A 22,605-nucleotide genomic window follows, 5' to 3' on the forward strand; every position below is an offset into this window, starting at 1 on the left:
GCAAACCGGTATCTAAATTATATTCAGCGATACTTTCGTTAAAACATATTTGTCACGCCATATCTAGTGTGCGCGAAGCGCAATGAAAATTCTGGTTATTCCATGACTTTTATGAAAATTAAATGCTGGTACTACGTGAAAACAGCCCTGAAATTCCTTAGCCCATTATTCTTATTGAGGGATTAAACTACTTCTACTTGACAAACTGAAAATAGCGGAAAGTAAGTAAGCAGTTCACAAAATATTTTGAAGTAGAGGTAGAAGTAGCGAAAAAAATATATACTTGAGTAAGTACCAGAAGTAGAGGAAAACTACTTGAGTACTTCGAAAAAGTAGAAGTACTTCGTTACTGACCACCTCTGGTTATCATATAGGCCTACGCCAAATTGCTTTAGTTGCTGGTAGCCGTAGGTTGTCGTGTCCAGTGGAAAAAGCCGCCGTTTGTCCCTCCCGTTTTCGACTTGTACATGCTGACTCCATACGTGCCACTACGTCTCATCAAAGTCGGATGAAAAGTTTATGAATATATTTCTAGCGTTTAACATAACAAATATAACTTAACTTACACTAATTATAAAATTTTCTAAATAGCTTTGTGACCCACCTCAAAATGCTCTGTGGCCCACCAGTGGGCCATGGCCCACCCTTTGAGAGCCCCTGGCTTAGGCCAAGGTGGGTGTCTGATCTTAAAGACTACTCCAAGTCGTTTCGACACCTTCCTATCTTTTCATTGTATCGCAGTTTTGTGGTGTTTTGAAACGATGAAAATATTAATAAAACTGATTGATTGATTGATTGATTGATTAATGAACAATACAAGCAACTATGCAAACAGGACGGTAGCTTTCTCGTGATGACAAGCCGTCGGCGTCTGGAAGCATCACACCCTCTCTCATTATGGAGATTTTCTAGGTGAGATTATCGTGGAATGCCGACTTACGGAATTTTGAACATTTTCGCAGTAGCCGAGCGTTTGCAGTGAACTAGACTGGTGCTTTATCGCAGGCGCAGTTCGATGTCTCAAGATCGCAATAATAATAATATACGCCAAACTGAAGTGTCTGATGTCGATTGCTGTGACATAAGTGGTTGATGGATTCTGAGTTGCATCTGCTCACGAAGTCACAGGTCACTCAAACTGAGAGATGGTGAGTAAAGAAGTAGGCTTCTTCCGCGTTTTCGAAATACGGAAGTAGATGTGTGATTTTTCAAGTCGGAGGTTGCAGACGCACTGCGGCAGTAGGTCGTAGAATATGCGCCTTTGCTTCCAAATTAATAGGTGCGGTGCGAACAGAAGTGGTCAGTAACGAAGTACTTCTACTTTTTCGAAGTACTAAAGTAGTTTTCCTCTACTTCTGGTACTAACTCAAGTATAGATTTTTTCACTACTTCTATTTCGAAATATTTTGTGAACTGGTTACTTACTTTTCGCTATTTTCAGTTTGTCAAGTAGAAGTAGTTTAATCCCCCAATAAGAAAGATAGCCTAAGGAATTTTGGGGCTGTTTTCACGTAGTACCAACATTTAATTTTCATAAAAGTCATGACATACCCAGAATTTTCGTTGCGCTTCGCGTACAAAAGATATCAGTAGGGGTCTCAGGTTTCCCGTGGCCATGAATATCTCGTGGCCGGCCATGAAAAAGCGTTGTCGTGTGGCCGGCCACCGTGAATTTCATGGCCGGCCATACAAATTCATCGTGGTCGGCCACGAGTTCATGGCCAGTTCGTGATTTTGGCACCTCTAGTTGGATCAAAATCCGCCCTTTGCATCCACTTTGACTATACTCGAGTGGATCTTCTTCATTTGCACTACGAACTTGCTGGCGGCTATAGGTTTGTAGACGAGCTCCACTAACTTTGCACGTACTCAAGTTACATTACCACTTTATTGAGTAGCTCGGGGATGGGTCAAAAATTACCACGACTTTACACATGTTTACCTTCTGTGTTCGCTGTAGAAATGAATTTAATTCCCTCTGACTATTGAAAAATCACTCTGGGGCGGTGCGCTGTACACTAACACCGAAACATGTCTTCCTTGAACTTTCTAGATAGTTGATAGAGTAATGTTAGAGCATAGTCTACATCTTCTTGCTCGGTCAGACAAACCACTTTACATTAAAACTGGTGCTCACAGCTTCTACGCCACGTGCTCAACGCACTGGGATTGCGTGGAGAGATAAAACCGTGGTGCAGACTCGATAGCCTTGCAGCTCCTTCGCATCTCCATCGCCGAAGTCCATTAGGGATGCAAACGTAGATAATCTGACTCCCTACCCTTCATTCCTTTTCTACATAAAGAAGCCGTCATATTCTGCTTAAAAATCCGTTTATTCCATTACCAATTTCACAAAATCGAAAGCAATTGGAGATATGATTACAATCATTCATATACAAGTAGTTAAATGCAGTGTTTCGAATACATGCGTTTCACAGAAAACACCCAGGGGCACGAGATATCAGTAGATGTACTTTACCCGGCGATAAGCATTTGCACTGCATTCAGATGTTGTGGAATGTTCATCAACCACAAATATATCATGACTATTGGTCAATACGCAGGCCTGGCATAGGCATTTATTCATCGATCGATGGTGTTGTATTTGATGACGCAAAGTATCTGGAGTCATATATTATTATAACAGTAATTTGATTATATAGTAGGCAGATTTACGACCTATATCCAGAGGTGGTCAGCAACGAAGTACTTCTACTTTTTTGAAGTACTCAAGTAGCTTTCCTCTACTTCTGGTACTTACTCAAGTACATCTGATTTTCACTACTTCTACTTCTACTTCGTAATATTTTATGATCTACGTACTTACTTTTCGCTATTTTCAGTTTGTCAAGTAGAAGTAGTTTAATCCTCCAATCAGAAGGATAGCCTTAGGAATTTCGGGCTGTTTTCACGGAGTATCAACATTTCATTTTCATAAAAGTTGAGTAAAGCCAAAAATTTTCGTCGCGCTTCGCGCGCAGTGGATACGGAGTAACCAGTGTGATTTCATCTAAGTATCGGTGAATATAATTTATGTAGCGGGTTGCGTGGTTCCGTTCACACCGCATTGTCGCCCTTCGCCATAACAACTATTTCATCACAGTATATATGGCTCATCATAACTTTGAACTGATGTTTAGCAATCGCTAGCATTTACTTATCATATCCTAATCTAGCAGTCCATGGCGTGTCCTAATCTGGACAGTTTTGAAGCTGTTTTAGCATACCAACCTTCGAAACGTTCCAGTCTAGAGACATGAAATACATGTTCCGCTTTTAGAAGTAGTATTTATACTTCACTTTCAATTCCCAGTATCATATACTTTGAGTTCTAATTAATATCAGTTCTTTTGTCTGGAGAACATACATGTTTAAGAATAAAAATGTGTAGTAATGCCTTTAATTTCCGGAAACAAAGTTACACAATATGGCATTTTTACGGTCCACCATATTTTTAATTAACGTTTACTGATCACACAAAGTGTTTACGCCGTATCCAATGCAACTTCTCCGTATTGCTCTTCGACTAAACTACAGGCCTTATAATATGGGGGAGAGCGCTATGTCATGATGTTTTAAAATACGTGCTGTTCGAGTAAACATAGGATTAGTATCGCATTTCAATATCAATACTATCATTTTCATCCCATGATGCGGACTAATGCTTATGCTGTCGAAAATTGGATACCTCCTGGTATGCATCAATATGAATCAAGCTTGGCATCATTCGCATAGCTCAATTTTCACCTTTTGACAATCCAAGTGAACGAATTACGATCGCTTTCACAACTACTTATTTACTTGAGTAGATTTAAAGTCAGTCAATTCTACTTCTAATTCAAGTAGTTTTAGGTTGCTTATGGAAGACGTACTTCTACTCGTACTTGAGTAGATTTTTACGTCGCTACTTCTACTTCTACTTGAGTAGCTTTTTGACTACTTTGACCACCTCTGCCTTATATCCACCACATCGGTTAGCAGCTTGATCTAACAATGAGGTGCGATACAAACCGATCCTTGCACTCAAGCAATCATGTACACTCTGGCATACACGGCATCGATAGTGACTGCGAGATCCATTTCATCCGTACATGATCTGTTTCAACCTGGAAGAATGGCACCTATATGGATGGATATATATATACAAATTATATGGGATCGGAAACGTGATCAAAATCGGATTTCTGGGAACAAAGCCCCACATTTTACCAATAGTACCGGTAGGGTATGTTACATCGTTGCCTTTTCACATATGCAGCAAATATGCAGTGTGACAAGTTCAAGTGATGCTACAGCATAGAAATATTCATAGATTAATCCACACAATTCTCATCGTCCAGCAATATGAGTGTAAGCTCCATTGATGTTGATATGAGGATAGCGAATGTCGTATGCAGAGGTGGTCAAAGTAGTCAAGAAAGCTACTCAAGTAGAAGTAGAGGTAGCGACGAAAAAATCTACTCAAGTACGAGTAGAAGTACTTCTTCCATAAGCAACCTAAAACTACTTGAAGTAGAAGTAGAATTGACTGACTTTAAAAGTACTCAAGTAAGTAAGTAGTTGTGAAAACGATCCTAATTCGTTCACATGGATTGTAAAAAGGTGCAAATTGAGCTATGCGATAGGTGACGAGCTTGCTTCATATTGATGCATACCAGCAGGTATCTAATTTTCGATAGCATAAGCAATAAGCATTCGTCCACATCATGTGATGAAAATGATAGTATTGATATGGAATGCGATGCTAATCCTCTGTTTACTCGAACAGCACGTTTTAGAAAAGAGCATGGTATGGCGCCATCCCCCATACTATAAGGGCCGTAGTTAAGTCGAAGAGCAATACGGTGAAGTTGTATAGGATACGGTGTGAACACTTAAGTAATTATTAGGCGTTAATAAAAAATATGGTGGACCGTAAAAATGCCATATTGTGTAGCTTTATTTCCAGAAATTAAAGGCATTACTACACTTGCTTTTATACTTCAACATGTATGTTATCCAGACAAAAGAACTGATATTAATTATAACTCAAAGTATATGATACTGGGAATTGAAAGTGAAATATAAATACTACTTCTAAAAGCAGAACATGTATTTCATGTTTTAGTCCAGAAAGTTTCAAAGGTGGTATGCTAAAACAGCTCTAAAACTAAAAAAAGTCAGAGTCCACTTTTCCAGATTAGGACATGCCATGGACAATGGACATGCTAGATTACGATATGAAAAGTAAATCCTAGATTGCGGAACATCAGTTTCAAACGTTATGATGAGCCATACTGGGATGAAATATTTCATATGGGTGAAGGGCGATAATGTGGTGTGAACGGCAACCCTCGCCAACCCTTTACCTAAATTATATTCACTGATACTTTCGTAAAATCATACTGGTCACTCCGTATCCACTGCGCGCGAAGCACGACGAAAATTCTGGGCTTTACTAAACTTTTCTAAAAATAAGATGTTGAAACTCTGTAAAAACAGCCCCGAAATTCTTCAGGCTATCTTCCTGATTGGAAGATTGAACTACTTCTACTTGACAAACTGAAAATAGCGAAAAGTAAGTAAGTAGATCACAAAATATTACGAAGTAAAAGTAGAAGTAGCTAAAATCAGATCTACTTGAGTACTTCGAAAAAGTAGAAGTACTTCGTTACTGACCACCTCTGGTCGTATGTATAGCAGTATGATAATCAAATATGCATATACCCGTATATCGCGGACTTGTCATAAACCTGAAACAGAAAGCAAGGATTGTATCAGCCCGGCATTATTTAATTCACAGCTAGTCAGCTATACGAAAGATAAACTATGGAATATGGTTTGCAACTACATATATCCTACCGTTGGAAAGAGATCAGATCGGGGGAAGCACCGGCCACAGCGAGCTGCTCTGTGGCCGGACACAGAATGTTATGTGGATTTCACAGCTTTTCCAGCACTTAAAGAGTATATTCCACATATGCTCGGATCTTTGATTCCCTAATTGTCTCGTTCGGGTACTATGATTACGGAATTTAGTACTGAGAAAGAGAAAACAGGTAAAATGACGGCATATTGACCGATCAAGTAACTCGATGAAACATACATGTATTCAAGGAGGTATAGTCAAGTCGACTTAAGCGTAAATCGAACAAGTTTACATTGAATTAGAACAAATTCCCAGTACAGTATTGTATTATTCATAAATTCATTAGGGCAATTCACGCAAGATTTTAAACTGCCCCTACACCCTTAAACTAAATGAGCAAATATATATGTATAACCTCGCATCGCAGACTTATCATAAAAGATAAATAACATGGTTGAAAGTGAAGGATATTATCAGCCTCATATTATTTAATCGCAGTTATGCATATTTACAAAATATAACCAACTATACAATCGATTGAAACTGCACAATGCAGCACATGTTACTGTAGAAAATCGATATCAGAACGGGGGAAGCACCGGCCACAGCGAGCTCCGAGCTGTTCTGTGGCCCAAAGAATGTACATTCTTTGATGTGGCCGGCCACAGATTGTCACGTGAATTTCACAGCTTTTGGTAAAGTTATGGCGATTTTCTGACACATATTTGAAATACATTGTTCTTTCCAATTCTATACAGTTGCTGACGATTACCCGTAACGAGTGTCAACCGAATATTCGGGTATATTTCTATATCAAATAAAACATCCAAATCAACACTTACCAGTTATCAGTTTTGATACTGTCTTCATTGCTTCTAGCTTTCTATACCATTATTTCCTGTTTCATTTAGCGGGCATCCCCCTTTTTAATGTATTCTTTACATCATTTTGTCAGTTTTTAATTGATATTCTAGAGACTCTGCTTTATCGTTTCTACTTCTTCCTATCGTGTCATTTACTTCGTTTCCATGCACGGCCGACGGACGGCCGAAAGGCCATGACGCATGCGTTGTACATGTCGGCCGTGTTTCCATGACCAGGCGTAATCCGACCGTGACTTGGCCGAACTACGCGGAGACGGACTTTCAGCATTCCCGTGGCCACTTACTGGCCACGGATAATTTCGTGGCCGACCACAGATATTCCGTGGCCGGCCATGAAAAGTGCTATTCTGTGGCCGGCCATGGTGATTTTCATGGCCGGCCATGAAATTTCAGTATGGCCGGCCATGAAATCTCCATGGCCGGCCATGTCAAACTCATTCTCATGGCCGGCCATGACTAAATTTCATGGCCGGCCATAGCCAAATTTCATGGCCGGCTGCAATATATCAAGTTAGTATCGATGATAAGTACTGTATGTGGCCCAATCGTGGTCAAATGCATGATCAATTATGTTCTATTATGGGCGTACAGTAAATAGAACTAGGTGAGAGCGAGAGTTTAGCTCAGTTTATATGCATTTTCACCCGAAATACCAGAAGAATAGCGATACAATGAAACGATAGGAAGAAGATGATAACGATCTGGAATATAGTCTCTATATATCAATTAAAAACACAAAAAATGATGTAAAGAATGCATTAAAAAGGAGGATATCCGCTAAATCAAACAGGAAATAATGGTATAGAAAGCTAGAAGCGATGAAGACATTATCAAAACTAGTAAATGGTAAGTGTTGATTTGTATCTTTTTTATAGAAATAGACCTAAATATTCGGCTGAAACTCGTCACAGCTAACCGTATGCAACTGCATAGAATTGGAAAAAACAATGTATACCAGATATCTGTCAGAAAATCTCTATAAGTTCCCCAAAAGCTGTGAGATTCACATGACATTCTGTGGCCGGCCACAGAACAGATTAGAGCTCGCTGTGGCCGGTGCTTCCCCCGTTCTGATATTGATTTTCAACCGTAAGATGTGCAATGTGCATTGTGCAGTTGCAATCGATTGAATAGTTATAGTTTTATTTTGTAAATATGCAAACCTACGATTGAACAATATGATGATGATAATGTCCTTCATTTTTCAACCATGTTTATCGTTTATGATGAGTCTGCGATGCGAATAAGTAATACATATATATTTGATCATGCAGTTTAAGGATGTTTGTAGGGGCAGTTTAAAATCTTTCGTGGATTGCCCTGATGAATTTATGAATAATACAATACTGTACTGGGAATTTGTCTTAATTCACTGCCGATTTTCGATTTACGCTTAAGTAGACTCGACTATAAACCTCCTTGAATGCATAATCTGTTCCATCGAGATACTGGATCGGTCAATATGCGGTCATTTTACCTGTTTTCTTGTTTCAATGCTAAATACCGTAATGAAAGTACCCGAACGAAACAATTAGGGAATCAAAGAACCAAGAATATGTAGAAAATACTGTTTCAAGTTCCAGAAAAGCTGTGAAATCCACATAACATTCTGTGGCCGTATAGCTGAATAGCTGTGAATTTGATAATGCCAGGCTGATACAATCCTTCCTCTCTGTATCAGGTCTATGATAATTCCGCGATATGCGGTTATATACATATTTGATTATCGTACTGCTATACAATACATACGACGTTCGAGATCCTCAACATCAATGGAGCTTGCACTCATTTGCACGATGAGAATTGTGTCGATGCATCTAAGAATATTTCTATTCTGTAGCAGCACGTGAACTTGACACACTGCAGATGTGCTGTGGATGTAGAATAAAGACAACGATGTAGCCTAACCTGCCGGTAATATTGGTAAAATGTGGGGCTTTGTTCCCAGAAATTTGATTTTGGTCACGTTTTCGATCCTATATAATTTGTATGTATAATGTATATGGTATATCCACCTAGGTGCCGTTCTTCCAGGCTGAAGCAAATACGAATGAGATGCATGTCGCAGTCACTAACGATGCCGTGTATGTCAGAGGAAACTTGATTACTTGGGTGCAATGATCGTTTTGTATCGCATGTCGTTGTTAGATCAAGCTGCTAACCGATGTGGTGGGCTTAGGACGTAAATGTGCCTGCTATATAATTAAATTACTGTTATAATAATAGATAACTTCAGATACTTTGCGTCATCTAAGGCAGCAGCATCGATCGATGCGACATCAAATGCAGCGCCATCGATCGACGAAAAAATGCTCATGTCAAGCCTGCGAATTGACCAATAGGCATGATATATTTGTGTTTGATGCAGGGAACAATGTGCAATTCAGCGAACAATCTTGATGACACAGACAAGTCCCAATCATTCATTATAATTCGACATTTGAATGCAGTGCAAATACTTATCGCCTTGCAAAGTGCATCCGATCTCTCGTGCCCCTGGGTGTTTTCTGTGAAAAGCATGTACCGGACACATTGCATTCATGCAACTACTTGTATATGAATTGTGAATGATTGTAATCATATCTTCAATTGCTACAGATTTTGTGAAATTGGTAACGGAATAAACAAACTTTTTGTAGCAAAATATGACGGCTTCTTTATGTAAAAAACGAAGAAGGGGCAGGGAGTCAGATTATCTACGTTTCCATCGCTAATGGGCTTGGGCGACGGAGATGCGAAGAAACTGCAAGGCTATATCGAGTCTGCACCACGGTTTTATCTTTCACGCAATCCCATTGCGTTGATCGCCTGGCGTGGAAGCTGTGTGGACACCAGTTTTAATGTAAAGACGTTTGTCTGACCGAGCAATAAGATGTACGCAGTACGCTCATACATTACTCTATCAAATATATATCTAGATTGTAGAAAGTTCAAGGAACGTATGTTTCGGTGTTAGTTTACAACGCACCGTCCCAGAGTACTTTTTCAATAGTCAGTGGGAATTAAATTCATTTCTACAGCGAACAGAGAAGGTAACACGTGTAAAGCCGTGCAAATTTTGAACCCATCCCTAAACTACTCAATAAAGTGGTAATGTAACTTATGTACGTGCGATAATATAGTGGAAGTCGTCTATACAAACCTTGCCACCAGCAAGTTCGTATTGTAAATGAAGAAGATCTAGTTGACTATTGTCAAATTGGATGCAAAGGGCGGATTTTGATCCAACTAGATGTGCCAAAATCACGAACTGGCCATGAACTCGTGGCCGGCCACGATGAATTCTCATGGCCGGCCATGAAATTCACTGTGGCCGGCCACGAGACAACGCATTTTCATGGCCGGCCACGAGAAATTCGTGGCCGGCCACAAAAAAATCTGTGGCCAGTAAGTGGCCACGGGGAAGCTGAGACCCCTACTGACTACGTGGGCGAAGCGTTCGCGATGACGTTTTTGGCTTACTCGGTAATAATTTCTTAATAATCATAAGATTGCGATAAATGACTCGGCAGGAATGAGCCGACACGACTTGTAGCCAGGGCATGGTATGGTATGGAATGGTATGGAAGTATGGTATGGTATGGATCGATATTTCGGTATGGAATATGGAACAATGCAAGTATGGTATGGAATGGAAGATTTTAATCTATGGTATGGAACGACATTTCCATACTTCCATACTTTGATGTTTTATACATTTTATCGTGATCTGTGCAAGCTTCATGAAGCTTTTGTTATGTGTGAACGTGAACTATTGAACGCTGTGTAGGAACAAATACGCGCGTGTGCAACGGTTTTAGGAGCATTTGGAATGACATGATTTTGTGATGTAATAATGACAACAGTAATGTTGATCCTATATTCCAGTGGTTCCCAACCTTTTTCGACTCATCGCCCCCTTTTCATACTCCACACCGATCATCGCCCCCCAAATATTGGGAACCGAAAAATGGCCATACAGACTGAAATCACCGGCGAGATGACTTAAAAAAAAGGTCCACTTTACGGCTCGACCTCGAAATTACACTTTTCCAGCTAGATTTTGGTGAGTTGACTAACAAAAAAGGTTATTTCTCCGACTTGATTCCAAAAGGACCGTAACAGCACTTCGTCAGCCCCCCCCCAATACGTTGGTCTTGTCCTCCATCTCCATACGGCGATAAAGCAAACTTCTGCACCCCTCAGACCAAACCCTCCTGGTACCTCTTTACCGCTACTTCTCAACACAAATTGTTAGACGGCTTAATTCGCGCGAAGCGCGAAAAATTTCTATCATTCATGATTGCGTCGGTCAATATGATCCGGAATTGCATATATATTGCTGTCAATGTTTTTATCCTCTCTCTGCTCATGTATTCAGATTTACCGGTAAAACTGAGTAAGGTGTCTTGGAAAATGTATGACCCGTAAATAACAATTGAACAAATGAACATATTCGGGCGGACCCGTGGGTATAATGAGTTCGTTACGTGATGACATTTCGTGGCCTGTCTGCTATGTCAAAAGATATTTAAGTCGCCCATACGTACTAAACTAAACGACGCACACGATTTCCAAGTGGTATTTCTGCACTGGCAATTATTTTTTCTCTGCGAGATGGCATTTTTTTGTGGGGTTCCGATTGCCAGGACAGAAACATTTGGCGCCAGCCATTTAGGCGCCTATGGACAATTAAATATATATGTATATCGTATATATATCGAAGTCGGGCAGCATAAAGTCAGTCCTTTTTCGCCAAGGTTTTCTCGTTCTGGCACACTTTTCGGAGTCGCATGTTACATGGCCTGAAACTACATATGTCTTGGTGCGTCATGGTGTGTTAATGGCTGACGCCGAGATGCCCATTTCTATAACTCATGCGTATTATTTTTTGGAGGAAGGGTATCCAATAAGCAAGAAATATGTGACCACGAAATGGTGCGCAGCGCGAAAATTTCTTGAAAAAGCTGCCTAAATTTCCAAAATAAATAATGTTAATTCACGAAAAAAATTTGGGCCTCCTTCGAGCTCGGGCCCCCCATCCCAATTGGGGGTTTGGGTGTGGCAGTTACGGTCATCAACGCCAATATAGCCATTTCAACGCACCATTGCCCCCTATCGCCCCCTTCGTCCGTTTTCGCCCCCCTATCGCCCCCTTGGCTATTTTCGCCCCCCTGGACCGACAAATCGCCCCCTGGGGGGCGATATCGCCCACGTTGGGAACCACTGCTATATTCTATTGAGTCTAGACACGACGTCTCGGAGCATAGTCGATCATGTGACGCAATAATTGGTAATGTAGGCTACTCCAACTACCTCATTCCTTGAGTAAAGACAGCTTACAAGCAATCATGATGCAACGAACTAAATGCTCAATGTGATTGACAATTACATTTCTTCTGAAACATTGTCCGCACATTTATACTATTTACATACCGAGATATCTAATTGGTCATATTTCAAACGCTCTCGCATTAGGATTATAGATAAGGGAGTGGTAGATATAGTTTCAAATTCTCGCCACGCTAACCCCAACCAAATACTGTACTAATAATCACTCAGATCGCTGCAGTATTGATCGCCTGCAGCTGGGATATTTTATGGGTACGCCTATATTATAAATTATTGTGCGAGTAGTTACTTCAAACTTGCATGCGGCTCATGCCAATGTACCGGAATTGCGATGATATTCTTGTGGAGCAGGGGCGGGTTACTTCTTCAGTTGGCGGGCCGGATATAGGAAAATTAGGAACTTGGCGGGCCGGATTGCTGAATGTATAAATTATTCGCCCATATATACGAGGAATAAATTATATTTAATGAATGTATTTTATCGGCAGCAATGTCACTTCAAAGCCACTTCTCGCCGATAATGACAATACAATATGGATTTGAGAACAGCATTGTCGTACAGGCGCCGCAATGTCTGCTTCTCTCTGATCAACTAACTCACGGTGCAATCCTTAATTGAGATTTCAAACGTTTGATAAGCCCGGCACCCAAAATTTACCAAGATATCAATTCATTAGGGTTGAGTGCATCGTAACTGCCGATAATGCAAGTCTTCTCGCTTCGACGAACTTACGCGAAAGCTCCACTCTCGCACGCTGCGCAGTGCGCACACCTATATAATAACATACAGTCACTAAAATTTGACGTTTAGGCAAGTAGTGGGGAATCTCGGCAGACTGGGGTCGCGCGGGTCACATTATCATGTAAGACGGGAAATTGTCCGCGGGCCGGACAAAATCTTGTTGCGGGCCGCATCCGGCCCGCGGGTCGTATGTTGCCACTCCCTTTTATGGACGCTCTTAGATAACAATCAGCTGACTATCTCATTTTTCTCGTGGAAGCTGTAGAGTGGACGTACACGGCACCTCATCACCGTGAACTAAACCTCACCAAAACAGACTCTGTAACACTATTACCAGGAATTAGATTCGCATCATGGCCATGCAGTTTAAGCAATATTGACATCCGAAATATCAATAATATAGGTGCTATAAATGTATAAAAGGTACTATACTTATGATATTGAAGTATTTGAAAGTATGGAATATGTATCAAAGTATGGTATGGAAGAATGTTGGCATGGTATGGAAAATTGCAAGTATGGTATGGAGAGAGTAAGGCAAGTACGGAGTATGGAAAATTCTCGTTCCATACCATACCATACCATGCCCTGCTGTAGCGGTCATTCAATCAAACGACCCGCTTTGACCTTGAACACGTAAACTAACAGAAGATAAAATAAGATGGAAAAAATATGAAAATTAGGTTGGAGATATAGATATCGGATATCGTGGTCCGATAATTTCGAGCCCAGACTAGTAACGTGTTGTCCAGTAGTCTACCGGTACGTCCGGTACTACCGTTTCATCGCCGTGATTCAGACATGGACTTCGAGTGTCCTGTTGATGATTTTCTTACCAGGGGGATGTGAATAAGTTCGCCTAGTTTGTGGTCAAACGGTAGTTCGTATTGTATCCATGCACCAGAACACAAACCCCCGAATTGTGGCATTAGCGTATGTGAGCAGATCGCGAAGAAGATTTCGGTAGCCTACGGGTAATTCGTAGCAGTACCGGTACTACTAACTTCCGTTGCAATCATAATTAAATTCCTGGTTTCTCAATGCGTCCAAGATCCGTCCGGAGTGCAGCCATGGTTAATTTGATACGAAAAGTGTATTGTCAGTAGCAAATAGCAATTTGCTAATCGAAGACACAGCGCAAGCATGGCCAAACGGCTAAGCCGAAGTATTCACTCGATGGCCGACGAGTCGGCCGACGTGGGTGTGCTTGCGCAACAACATTCTTTCGTTCGTCGGCCGAGTCTATCGAAAATGGGCCCATCGGCCGAGCATGGAAACGCAGTAATTGTATCGCTATTCTACTGGTATTTCGGGTGAAGTAAAGCTTATAAACTGAGCTTAACTCTCGCTTTCACCTAGTTCTATAGACCCATAATAGAACATAATTATTGATACATTTGACCACGATTGGGTCACGGACAGTACGGATATTCAATATTAAGTTGGTATATTACGGCCGGCCATGAAATTTGGTTGTGGCCGGCCATGAAATTCATTCATGGCCGGCCACGGGAAACTCGAAACATGAAATTCATTCGTGGCCGGCCACAGCGAAATTTCATGGCCGGCCATGAAATTCACTGTGGCCGGCCATGGAATAACACTTTTCATGGCCGGCCATGGAATATTTGTGGCCGGCCACAAAAAAATCCGTGGCCAGTGAGTGGCCACGGGAATGCTGAAAGTCCGTCTCAAAGATATGGAGTGACAAGTATGTTTTAACGAAAGTATCGTTGAATATAATTTAGATACCGGGTTGCGTGGTTCCGTTCACACCGCATTTTCACCTTTCATAAATATTTCATCACAGCAAGTATGGCCCCCTATAACGTTTGAAACTACCGTTTCGCAGTCTAGCAATTAGGCCTACCTATTATACCTAGCAGCCCATGAGGTGTCCTAATCTGGAAAAGTGGACTTTGACTTTTCTTTATCGTTAGACCTGTTTTATCAGACCACCGTTGAAACTTTCTGGACAAAAGACATGAAATATGTGTTCCGCTTTTTAGAAGTAGGATTTGTATTTTTCTCTCAAGTGCGAGTATTATACGTTTAGTTCTAATTATAGGTTCAGTCCAGGGATATATAGAACTCTATATATATCCCTGTATCTTTGTATCCCTGTATCCCTGTATCTATATATCCCTGGTTCAGTCCTTTTGTCTAGAGAACATACATGTTGAAGTATAAACGCAAATGTAGTAATGCCTTATATTTTCCGAAAATGAAGATATACACTATATGACAATTTATGATCTGCCATATTTATAATTAACGTATACTAATCGCGGAAAGTGTTAAAGTCGTTTCCGACACAACTTTTCCGTATTGCTCTTCGACTGAACTAGGGGCCTTACGATATGGGGGAGGGCGCCATGTCATGATATTCTCTTAAACCGGGTGTTCGAGTAAACATTAGTATCGCATTTCCATATCAATACTATGATTTACATCCCATGAAGTGGACGACTGCTTATTCTGACACGTGGGATGCATCAATATGAATCAAGCTCTCTACACCTTCCGCATAGCGCCATTTGCAGCTTTTGACAGTCCATGCGAGCTACTCACTTACTTGAGTAGATTTAAAGTCAGTGAATTCTGCTTCTACTCCAAGTAGTTTTAGGTTGCTTATGAAAGAAGTACTTCTGCTCGTACTTGAGTAGATTTTTTCGCAGCTAATTCTACTTCTACTTGAGTAGCTTTCTTAACTACTTTGACCACCTCTGGGTGCGAACCCCCGAAAGGTTCTGGTTTATGTGAACGCGAAAGAGAGCACGAAGTTAAATATGACGTCATATTGCTTATTCAAGTCCTACATTTTTGTAAAGTAATCCTGTGTAGTACAGTTGGACACGGTATCTAGCGACTTTTCAGACCACATTCTGAAATCGGGAAAAGAGGACACTTTTTCAAAAATATCAAACTTAGAATACCGGTGGAAAATCCTGAAAAATGATAAATTTTTCCCACTTCGTGGTCGGTTGACTAAAAAAAGTTCAACTTTCTCGCTCAGCGCCCAAAATACTGTTTTGACCGTTCACTTTATCAGGAGGTTGTCTAAAAAAAAGGTTAACTTTTCGCTCAGGTCCCGAGATACCCGCCTGAGCGACGTGAGCGCTAGTTCAGTGCTATTTTATGGTATCTCGGTCGAATTTTGCCCTGTATTTAACCAAAATTCCCAAAAAAGAGGACAAAATCTCAGAAAGGAGGACATTTAGGCGTCCTCGGAGGACATTTTCAAAAACCCGAAAAAGGAGGACAAATCCTCCTAAAGGGGGACGTATGGTAACCCTAATTATACTACAATGCTGAGGTAGCCTACAGGCAGGGCATGGTATGGTATGGTATGGAACGAGAATTTTCCATACTCCATACTTGCCTTACTCTCTCCATACCATACTTGCAATTTTCCATACCATACCAACATTGTTCCATACCATACTTGATACATTATTCCATACTTTCAAATACTTCAATATCATAAGTATAGTACCTTTTCTAGAACCTATATTATTGATATTTCGGATGACATTATTGCTTAAACTAGCCATAATGCGAATCCAACTCCTGGTAATAGTTTCACAGAGTATGTTTTGGTGAGGTTTAGTTCACATTGGGGAGGAGCCGTGTACCTTTACTCTACAGCTTCCGCGAGCAAATTGAGATTTTTATCTAGGACCGTCCATAAAAGGGACTGGCAACATACGGCCCGCAACGAGATTTTGTCCGGCCCGCGGACAGTTTCCCGTCTTACATGATAATGTGGCCCGCGGCCCCAGTCTGCCGAGATTCCCCACTACTTGTCTAAACGTCAAATTTTAGTGACCGCATGTTATTATATAGGTCTGCGCACTGCGCGAGAGTGGAGGCTGCGGGTAAGTTCTTCGAAGCGAGAAGACTTGCATTATCGGCATTTACGATGTACTCAACCCTAATGAATTGATATCTTGGTAAATTTTTGGGAAAGGGGCTTATCAAACGCTTTGAAATCTTAATTAAGGATTGCACTGTGAGTTAGTTGATCAGAGAGAAGCAGACATGACGGCGCCTGTATGACAATGCTGTTCTCAAATACACATTGTATTTTCATTATCGGCGAGAAATGGCTTTGAAGCGACATTGCTGTCGATTAAATACATTCAATAAATACGATTTATTCCTTGTAAATATGGGCGAATAATTTTCCATTCAGCAATCCGGTCTGCCAAGTAGGCCTGCTTGATTTTCCTATATCCGGCCCACCGACTAGAGAAGTTGCACGCCCCTGCTCCATAACAATATCATCGTATTTCCGGTACATTGGCATGAGGCACATGCAAGTTTGAAGTAAATACTCGCAAAATAATTTATTATATAAGCGCACCCATAAAATATCCCAGCTGCAGGCGATCAATACTGCAGCGATCTGCGTGATTATTAGTACAGTATTTGGTTCGGGTTAGTGGCGAGAATTTCAAACTAAATCTACCCCACTCCCTGATCTATAATCCTAATGCGAGAGCGTTTGAAATATGACCAATAAGATATCTCGGTATGTAAATAGTATAAATGTGCGGATAATGTTTCAGAAGAAATGTAATTATCAATCACATTGGGTCCGTGGACACTGGACATATGAGCATGCGACATTACAGCATGCAAGACTTCGGCATGCGACAATTTGGCATGCAACACATGAGCATGTGGGTTAAATTACGGGTTAGGGTTGGATTTATGGTTGGGTTAGGGTTACGCTTTGTTAGGTTAGGTTAGGCTATGTTTCGGGTTAGGGTAAGTTTATGGGTTACACAGTCACATGCTGAAGTGACGCATGCTGATGTGTTCCATGCTGAACTGTCGTTTTCCATTGTGTCGCATGCTCATATGTCGGGGAACCATCACATTGAGCATAAAGTACGTTGCATCATGATTGCTTGTAAGTTCTCGTCACTCAAGGAATGAGGTAGTTGGAGTAGCCAACATTACCAATTATTGCGTCACATGATAGACTATGCTCGGAGACGTCGTGTCTAGACTCAATACAATATCGGATCAACATTACTGTTGTCGTTATTACATCACAAAATCATGCCATTCCAAGTGCTCATAAAACCGTTGCACAAGCGTGTATTTGATCCTACACAGCGTTCAATAGTTCACGTTCACACATAACAAAAGTGGTCGTATTACGTGAACAGCGAACAACGTACGCTTCATGGCGCTTGCACTGATCACGATAAAATGTATAAAACACCAAAGTATGGAAGTATGGAAATGTTGTTCCATACCATAGATTAAAATCTTCCATTCCATACCATACTTGCATTGTTCCATATTCCATACCAAAATATCGATCCATACCATACCATACTTCCATACCATACCATACCATACCATGCCCTGCCTACAGGACGACTATTTTTAGGCATCACCAAACTATCAACTGGTACAATCAAATCCTATATTAATTCCATAAAATCAATATCTTCCGCCGTTTTGCCAACGATTTCAACGAGGACTCGCAGGAGAATATAAGCTTACGTTCGGTGTAGGCTAGACCGGACGGTGTTATTTTGTTCAGTTTTTTAGCAATTTTTATCAGTTCAATACACTAGAAAATTGCGATACAATGAAAAGATAGTAAGGTGCCGAAACGACTTGGAATAGTCTTTGGAATCAGACATCCACCTTGGCCTAGCTAGGCGATGTAAAGAGGAGGCATGTACAGTATGCACAGGCACACTGAATGAAAAGTAAAAACGATAGTATAGAAAAAAGCAAGCGACAAAAATGGGGTGTATAAGATATCAGAGTATTTCGACATTGATATTTATCACAGTGAAAAGTCGGTTTATATAAACGTGCTACGGATATTAGCTCATAATGAAGCCATACAATTGTCAACACCCAATCGCACGGATTTGGTTTTAGTGATAAAATAAACTTATATCAAATCAAGATAGATCCCGCAATCTATGGTTACCATATTTTGAGATACGTAGAAGAGGACACTTCTTACAAGTCACAAAAAAATTAATAGCGGACGAGAAGACGGGTGATTTTTTAAACTTTGTACGAGAGATATTATTGGGTTGCCTAAAAAAGGGCATTTTTTACCAACTCGACTCTCGAAAGACCCGCCCCACGTAGCCTTTAGCCTATCTTTAGTCATCCTTGCTGTCCAAGTAATTTGTGGCAATTTTTAGTTGTCCATGTACAATCGCCTGGCTCTCAAAGCTATCAAGGAGGGCGAATTGCCAAAAAGGATGATATTTTGTTAAAGGAAAGGACGTAGTTTATTTTGTCCTTGATGTTTTAGGGTGGCATCGGAGAACATTTTCGATTTCTCGAAAAAGGAGGACAAATGGTAACCCTTACCGTAAGCCTGCTAGACTTTTTACATTAGACAAAGATGCATTTGTTATATCGATTTTTTTAATGTCAATAATATTTGATTGTTGAGTAAGAACATTTAGCTGACTTTAGGCCTAATAGCTACATGTAGCAGCCCGCCGTCGGAGGTTACTCTTGGCTCCCCTTCCCCAGTGTAGTTGTTCTTAGTTTTAATTATATGAAAAGGTCCACAGTGTAGAAACAAGGTTTAATTGCGAACGCGAACCTCCAAATTCCCGAGGTTCGCACACCGAATGCGAACGTGAACCTCTCTACAAATATCTACAAATTAGCATACACACGAACATGCCCCATCAGCGTCTTAACTAAAATATCTAAATGAGCAACAAGAACATTTGCAATCCAAACGCATAGTTTTTTTTATGCATGAGAAGTTATGGCTGTTGAGAGAATTCTCAAATATGAAGTTCGGACTACACACAGAGCTATAATTATGAGTTGAAAAATGATGAAGTTGCATATTTTGTCAAAATAATCATGTGCAATGGTAGCACATAGATATAGATATTTTAGCGATTTTGGTGCCTAATATTTCTGTTACCACAGTTACCACAGATTATGACTATGACTATGAATATGACATTTAAAATCGTAATATAATTAGGATTATTACCGTTGTTGAAACTTGGAAGTTTTAGTACAATTTAAACTCATTCCAAGTTCAAGAAACATCATTTTTCTCAGGTGGCTTCGCACCCCCTCAGGTACTTTCAAATGCTCTTACGCCCCCTCCAGCTTGAGGTTGAGAACCACTGATCTACACTAAAAGCATGTCATTAACCCATCTCAATTGTTTATTTAAGTTGCGTTCTAAGAAATTGAATGAGATGTCTAGGCTGCTGATTTTTTCTGGCCAAACTAACCGCCATTCTCATCAAAACCAATAACAACTTTGCAGTACATCTGCTGAACGCAACGATGTGTGCTATGGGATTTGGCGTCACTACGAGGTGGCGCTGCATCAATTGTTATTTTATGCATTCCTAATTGGACTCGCGCTTCGTGCTACACTATATACGGCAAGGAAATTACGCCACATTTTTGTCTTATGCGACCCGAATATATCCATTTCCTCGACATTGGAGTGAAAGATATCCCTTCTAGGCTTTATAGTCATTGATATCCTCACGCTCCGCATCAAATCAGTATAATTAGTAATCAACGTGACAAGAGAGGCAATGCGTTGCTGATTTTCAGTGCCGTATATCCCAGCTGTTTGTCAGAAAGGAGCAGATAACACAACAGTATTACCTCTGCTTTTAGTCGACCTACTGTACGTTGCCGCCGCCGCCGGTGTGAAGATCAGAAAAAAGAGATCCAGAAAGTAATTTTTAAAGAAATATGACTTCTTCCAATCAAAAGGAAGATATAGTGTTGCCACTGCGGCATTGGATTGAACGAAAAATTGACAGCTCCGCCTATAGAGGTCTCAAGTGGGAAAAGAAAGATGAGGAGACTAAGATATTTCGACTCCCGTGGATGATGGAGGGTGAACCAGGCTGGCAGTTGCATTACGAGATACTTTGCGGATGGGCTGAACACGTATCACGAAGAAAATGCGACCATTTGGAGGATAACTTATTGAAGGTCAATTTCATACAGGGGATGACGAAGTCGGACGATTTCGAAGAGATGGATAGAAAGAAAGACAGCTACAGAGTTTACAAAATATTGAATAACCTGGAAGTCCGCGAGCGGAAGAAGCGCCGGAATAAAGCTCGTATAAAACGGAATTGCAATCCGAACCGCGACAGACAATCTGCTTGCGACACGCGCAAGGTTGCTCGCCTGCTCGCAAGCATCGATTTTCAACGGCTCATGTCATCAAAACCCAATTGTGTTAAAATGAATGTGAGGCCGTTGCGTGAGATGAAATCGACTCCGGCCGATACTGACACCGTATACGTTCCGTGCGAGATACGCGCAACCGTTTCGATATCTGACCTTGGCAATGGCAAGCAAACTCGAACAATCACCATTGATGATATTCGCCCCGCTGTATCAGCTGCCGTAGCAGACAAGGCGAAGGATGTGGATGAGGGGAGAGATGGCGAAGCTGCCAACTTGAGTTCAGATTGCAACATTCAGTGGAACCCGATTGTAGAACAGCTGGAAATTCTCGGATTAGAGCCGGACTGCCTTCGTAAATGCCAGATCTACGTCGCGTACAACCGAACGTATGTTCTGCAAAGACACGTCGACGATTTGGATCGAGGATATCGAATCTACTTTGGCGATACTGTGAATCAGATTCACCGCTTGACAGAGCAGAAAGTGCCCATGGATGGACTTGCCGACTTGGGATTGCCGGAGATCCAACTTCCGTTGGCGCAGTCGCGCGGTGATCGCATAAATACGATTTTAGAGAACTTCGACTGTGGAATTGTCCTTCGTTACGATGATGACAATTTCGAGCTACTCGCTAAACGCCTGTGCCGGATTCCGGTATTTATCTTCAACCCGCACGACGACTCGCCAGAGTCGGAACCTGTCGAATTAGTGCGAGATACGTCTGTCGCGATATTCTCAGTCGAGAAATACTTGGCCCAATGCGTGCAAATCAGCATTCGCGGTGGGCAGCGAACACACGCTGATCTAGACCTCGTTATCGCGGTGGGGACAAGGCCAAAGTCGAAAAAGCGAATGTCCTCACATATGAAAGGGCTGAAAATAAAACTAAAACCGTATCTACCGGAACATTTCAAAGATAATTTCCACTGCGTCGTTTGCAAGGACGCCGGTGCAACTACCGAACCCATCAAGTTTTGCCAACAGAGCCTGGATCGGAGGCGAAGACAGGATTCCTGTTGAATAATTTTACCGTATATCCCACTTTCATTTTACCTTTTTATCTATTTTAGCGAATATTTGCTCTCATATAATGTATTGAAGTTTTTAATATGTTTTTAATAAGTGTTTTATTTGTATGTAAAATGTCAAACTTTTTTCAGGAATTTCTGAAGTGTCGAACCGAAGTTCTGCGACAAACACATTTAGCACCGGCGAATACAGACACGTCATTTCGGGAATAGTAGGCTAGGATTAATTCAACGTGGTTTTTAAAATGCGACTGAAAGACATTTTACATTTTAGTAAAATTACGGTATTTTGCAATTTCTATCTGTCGATGATGACGAATGGTTTTTATTATACTATCAACAACAACTCAACTTGTGTTGGATTTCGAGTTCTGGTATCTACTACAAATTCTCTCACGCGTACGAAATCACACGATCCATTTTCATGTGAAGCACGGATCGCTAACTTCAGACAATTCAGTTTGAACAGGATCCAACAAATGAAATGTTTGCTCATCCAAGCATTCGTCTCGAGTTAGTGCGATGTAGTTTTTAGTGATTAGTGATTTCCAGAGGTGGTGAAAGTATTCAATGAATTTACTCAAA

At 41.0% G+C, this 22,605-nt stretch overlaps 1 protein-coding gene across 1 annotated transcript; it reads left to right on the plus strand.

Annotated features, from left to right (window-relative positions):
- The first annotated feature begins 20,542 nt into the window (after positions 1-20,542).
- Positions 20,543-22,012, plus strand: LOC145440146 (uncharacterized). Its single transcript, XM_080317730.1, has one exon. It carries the CDS (start codon positions 20,543-20,545, stop codon positions 22,010-22,012), a length of 1,470 nt encoding a protein of 489 aa, XP_080173856.1.
- Positions 22,013-22,605: the final 593 nt, after the last annotated feature.

Source organism: Botryllus schlosseri, chromosome 6, assembly GCF_051294905.1.
Source record: "Botryllus schlosseri isolate E-star chromosome 6, Bs_hap1, whole genome shotgun sequence".
Classification (NCBI taxonomy): Eukaryota; Metazoa; Chordata; class Ascidiacea; order Stolidobranchia; family Styelidae; genus Botryllus; species Botryllus schlosseri.

What these genes read in the sequence shown, in the direction of transcription:
- LOC145440146 (XM_080317730.1), top strand. Translation starts at nt 20,543, where the DNA reads ATGACTTCTTCCAATCAAAAGGAAGATATAGTGTTGCCACTGCGGCAT.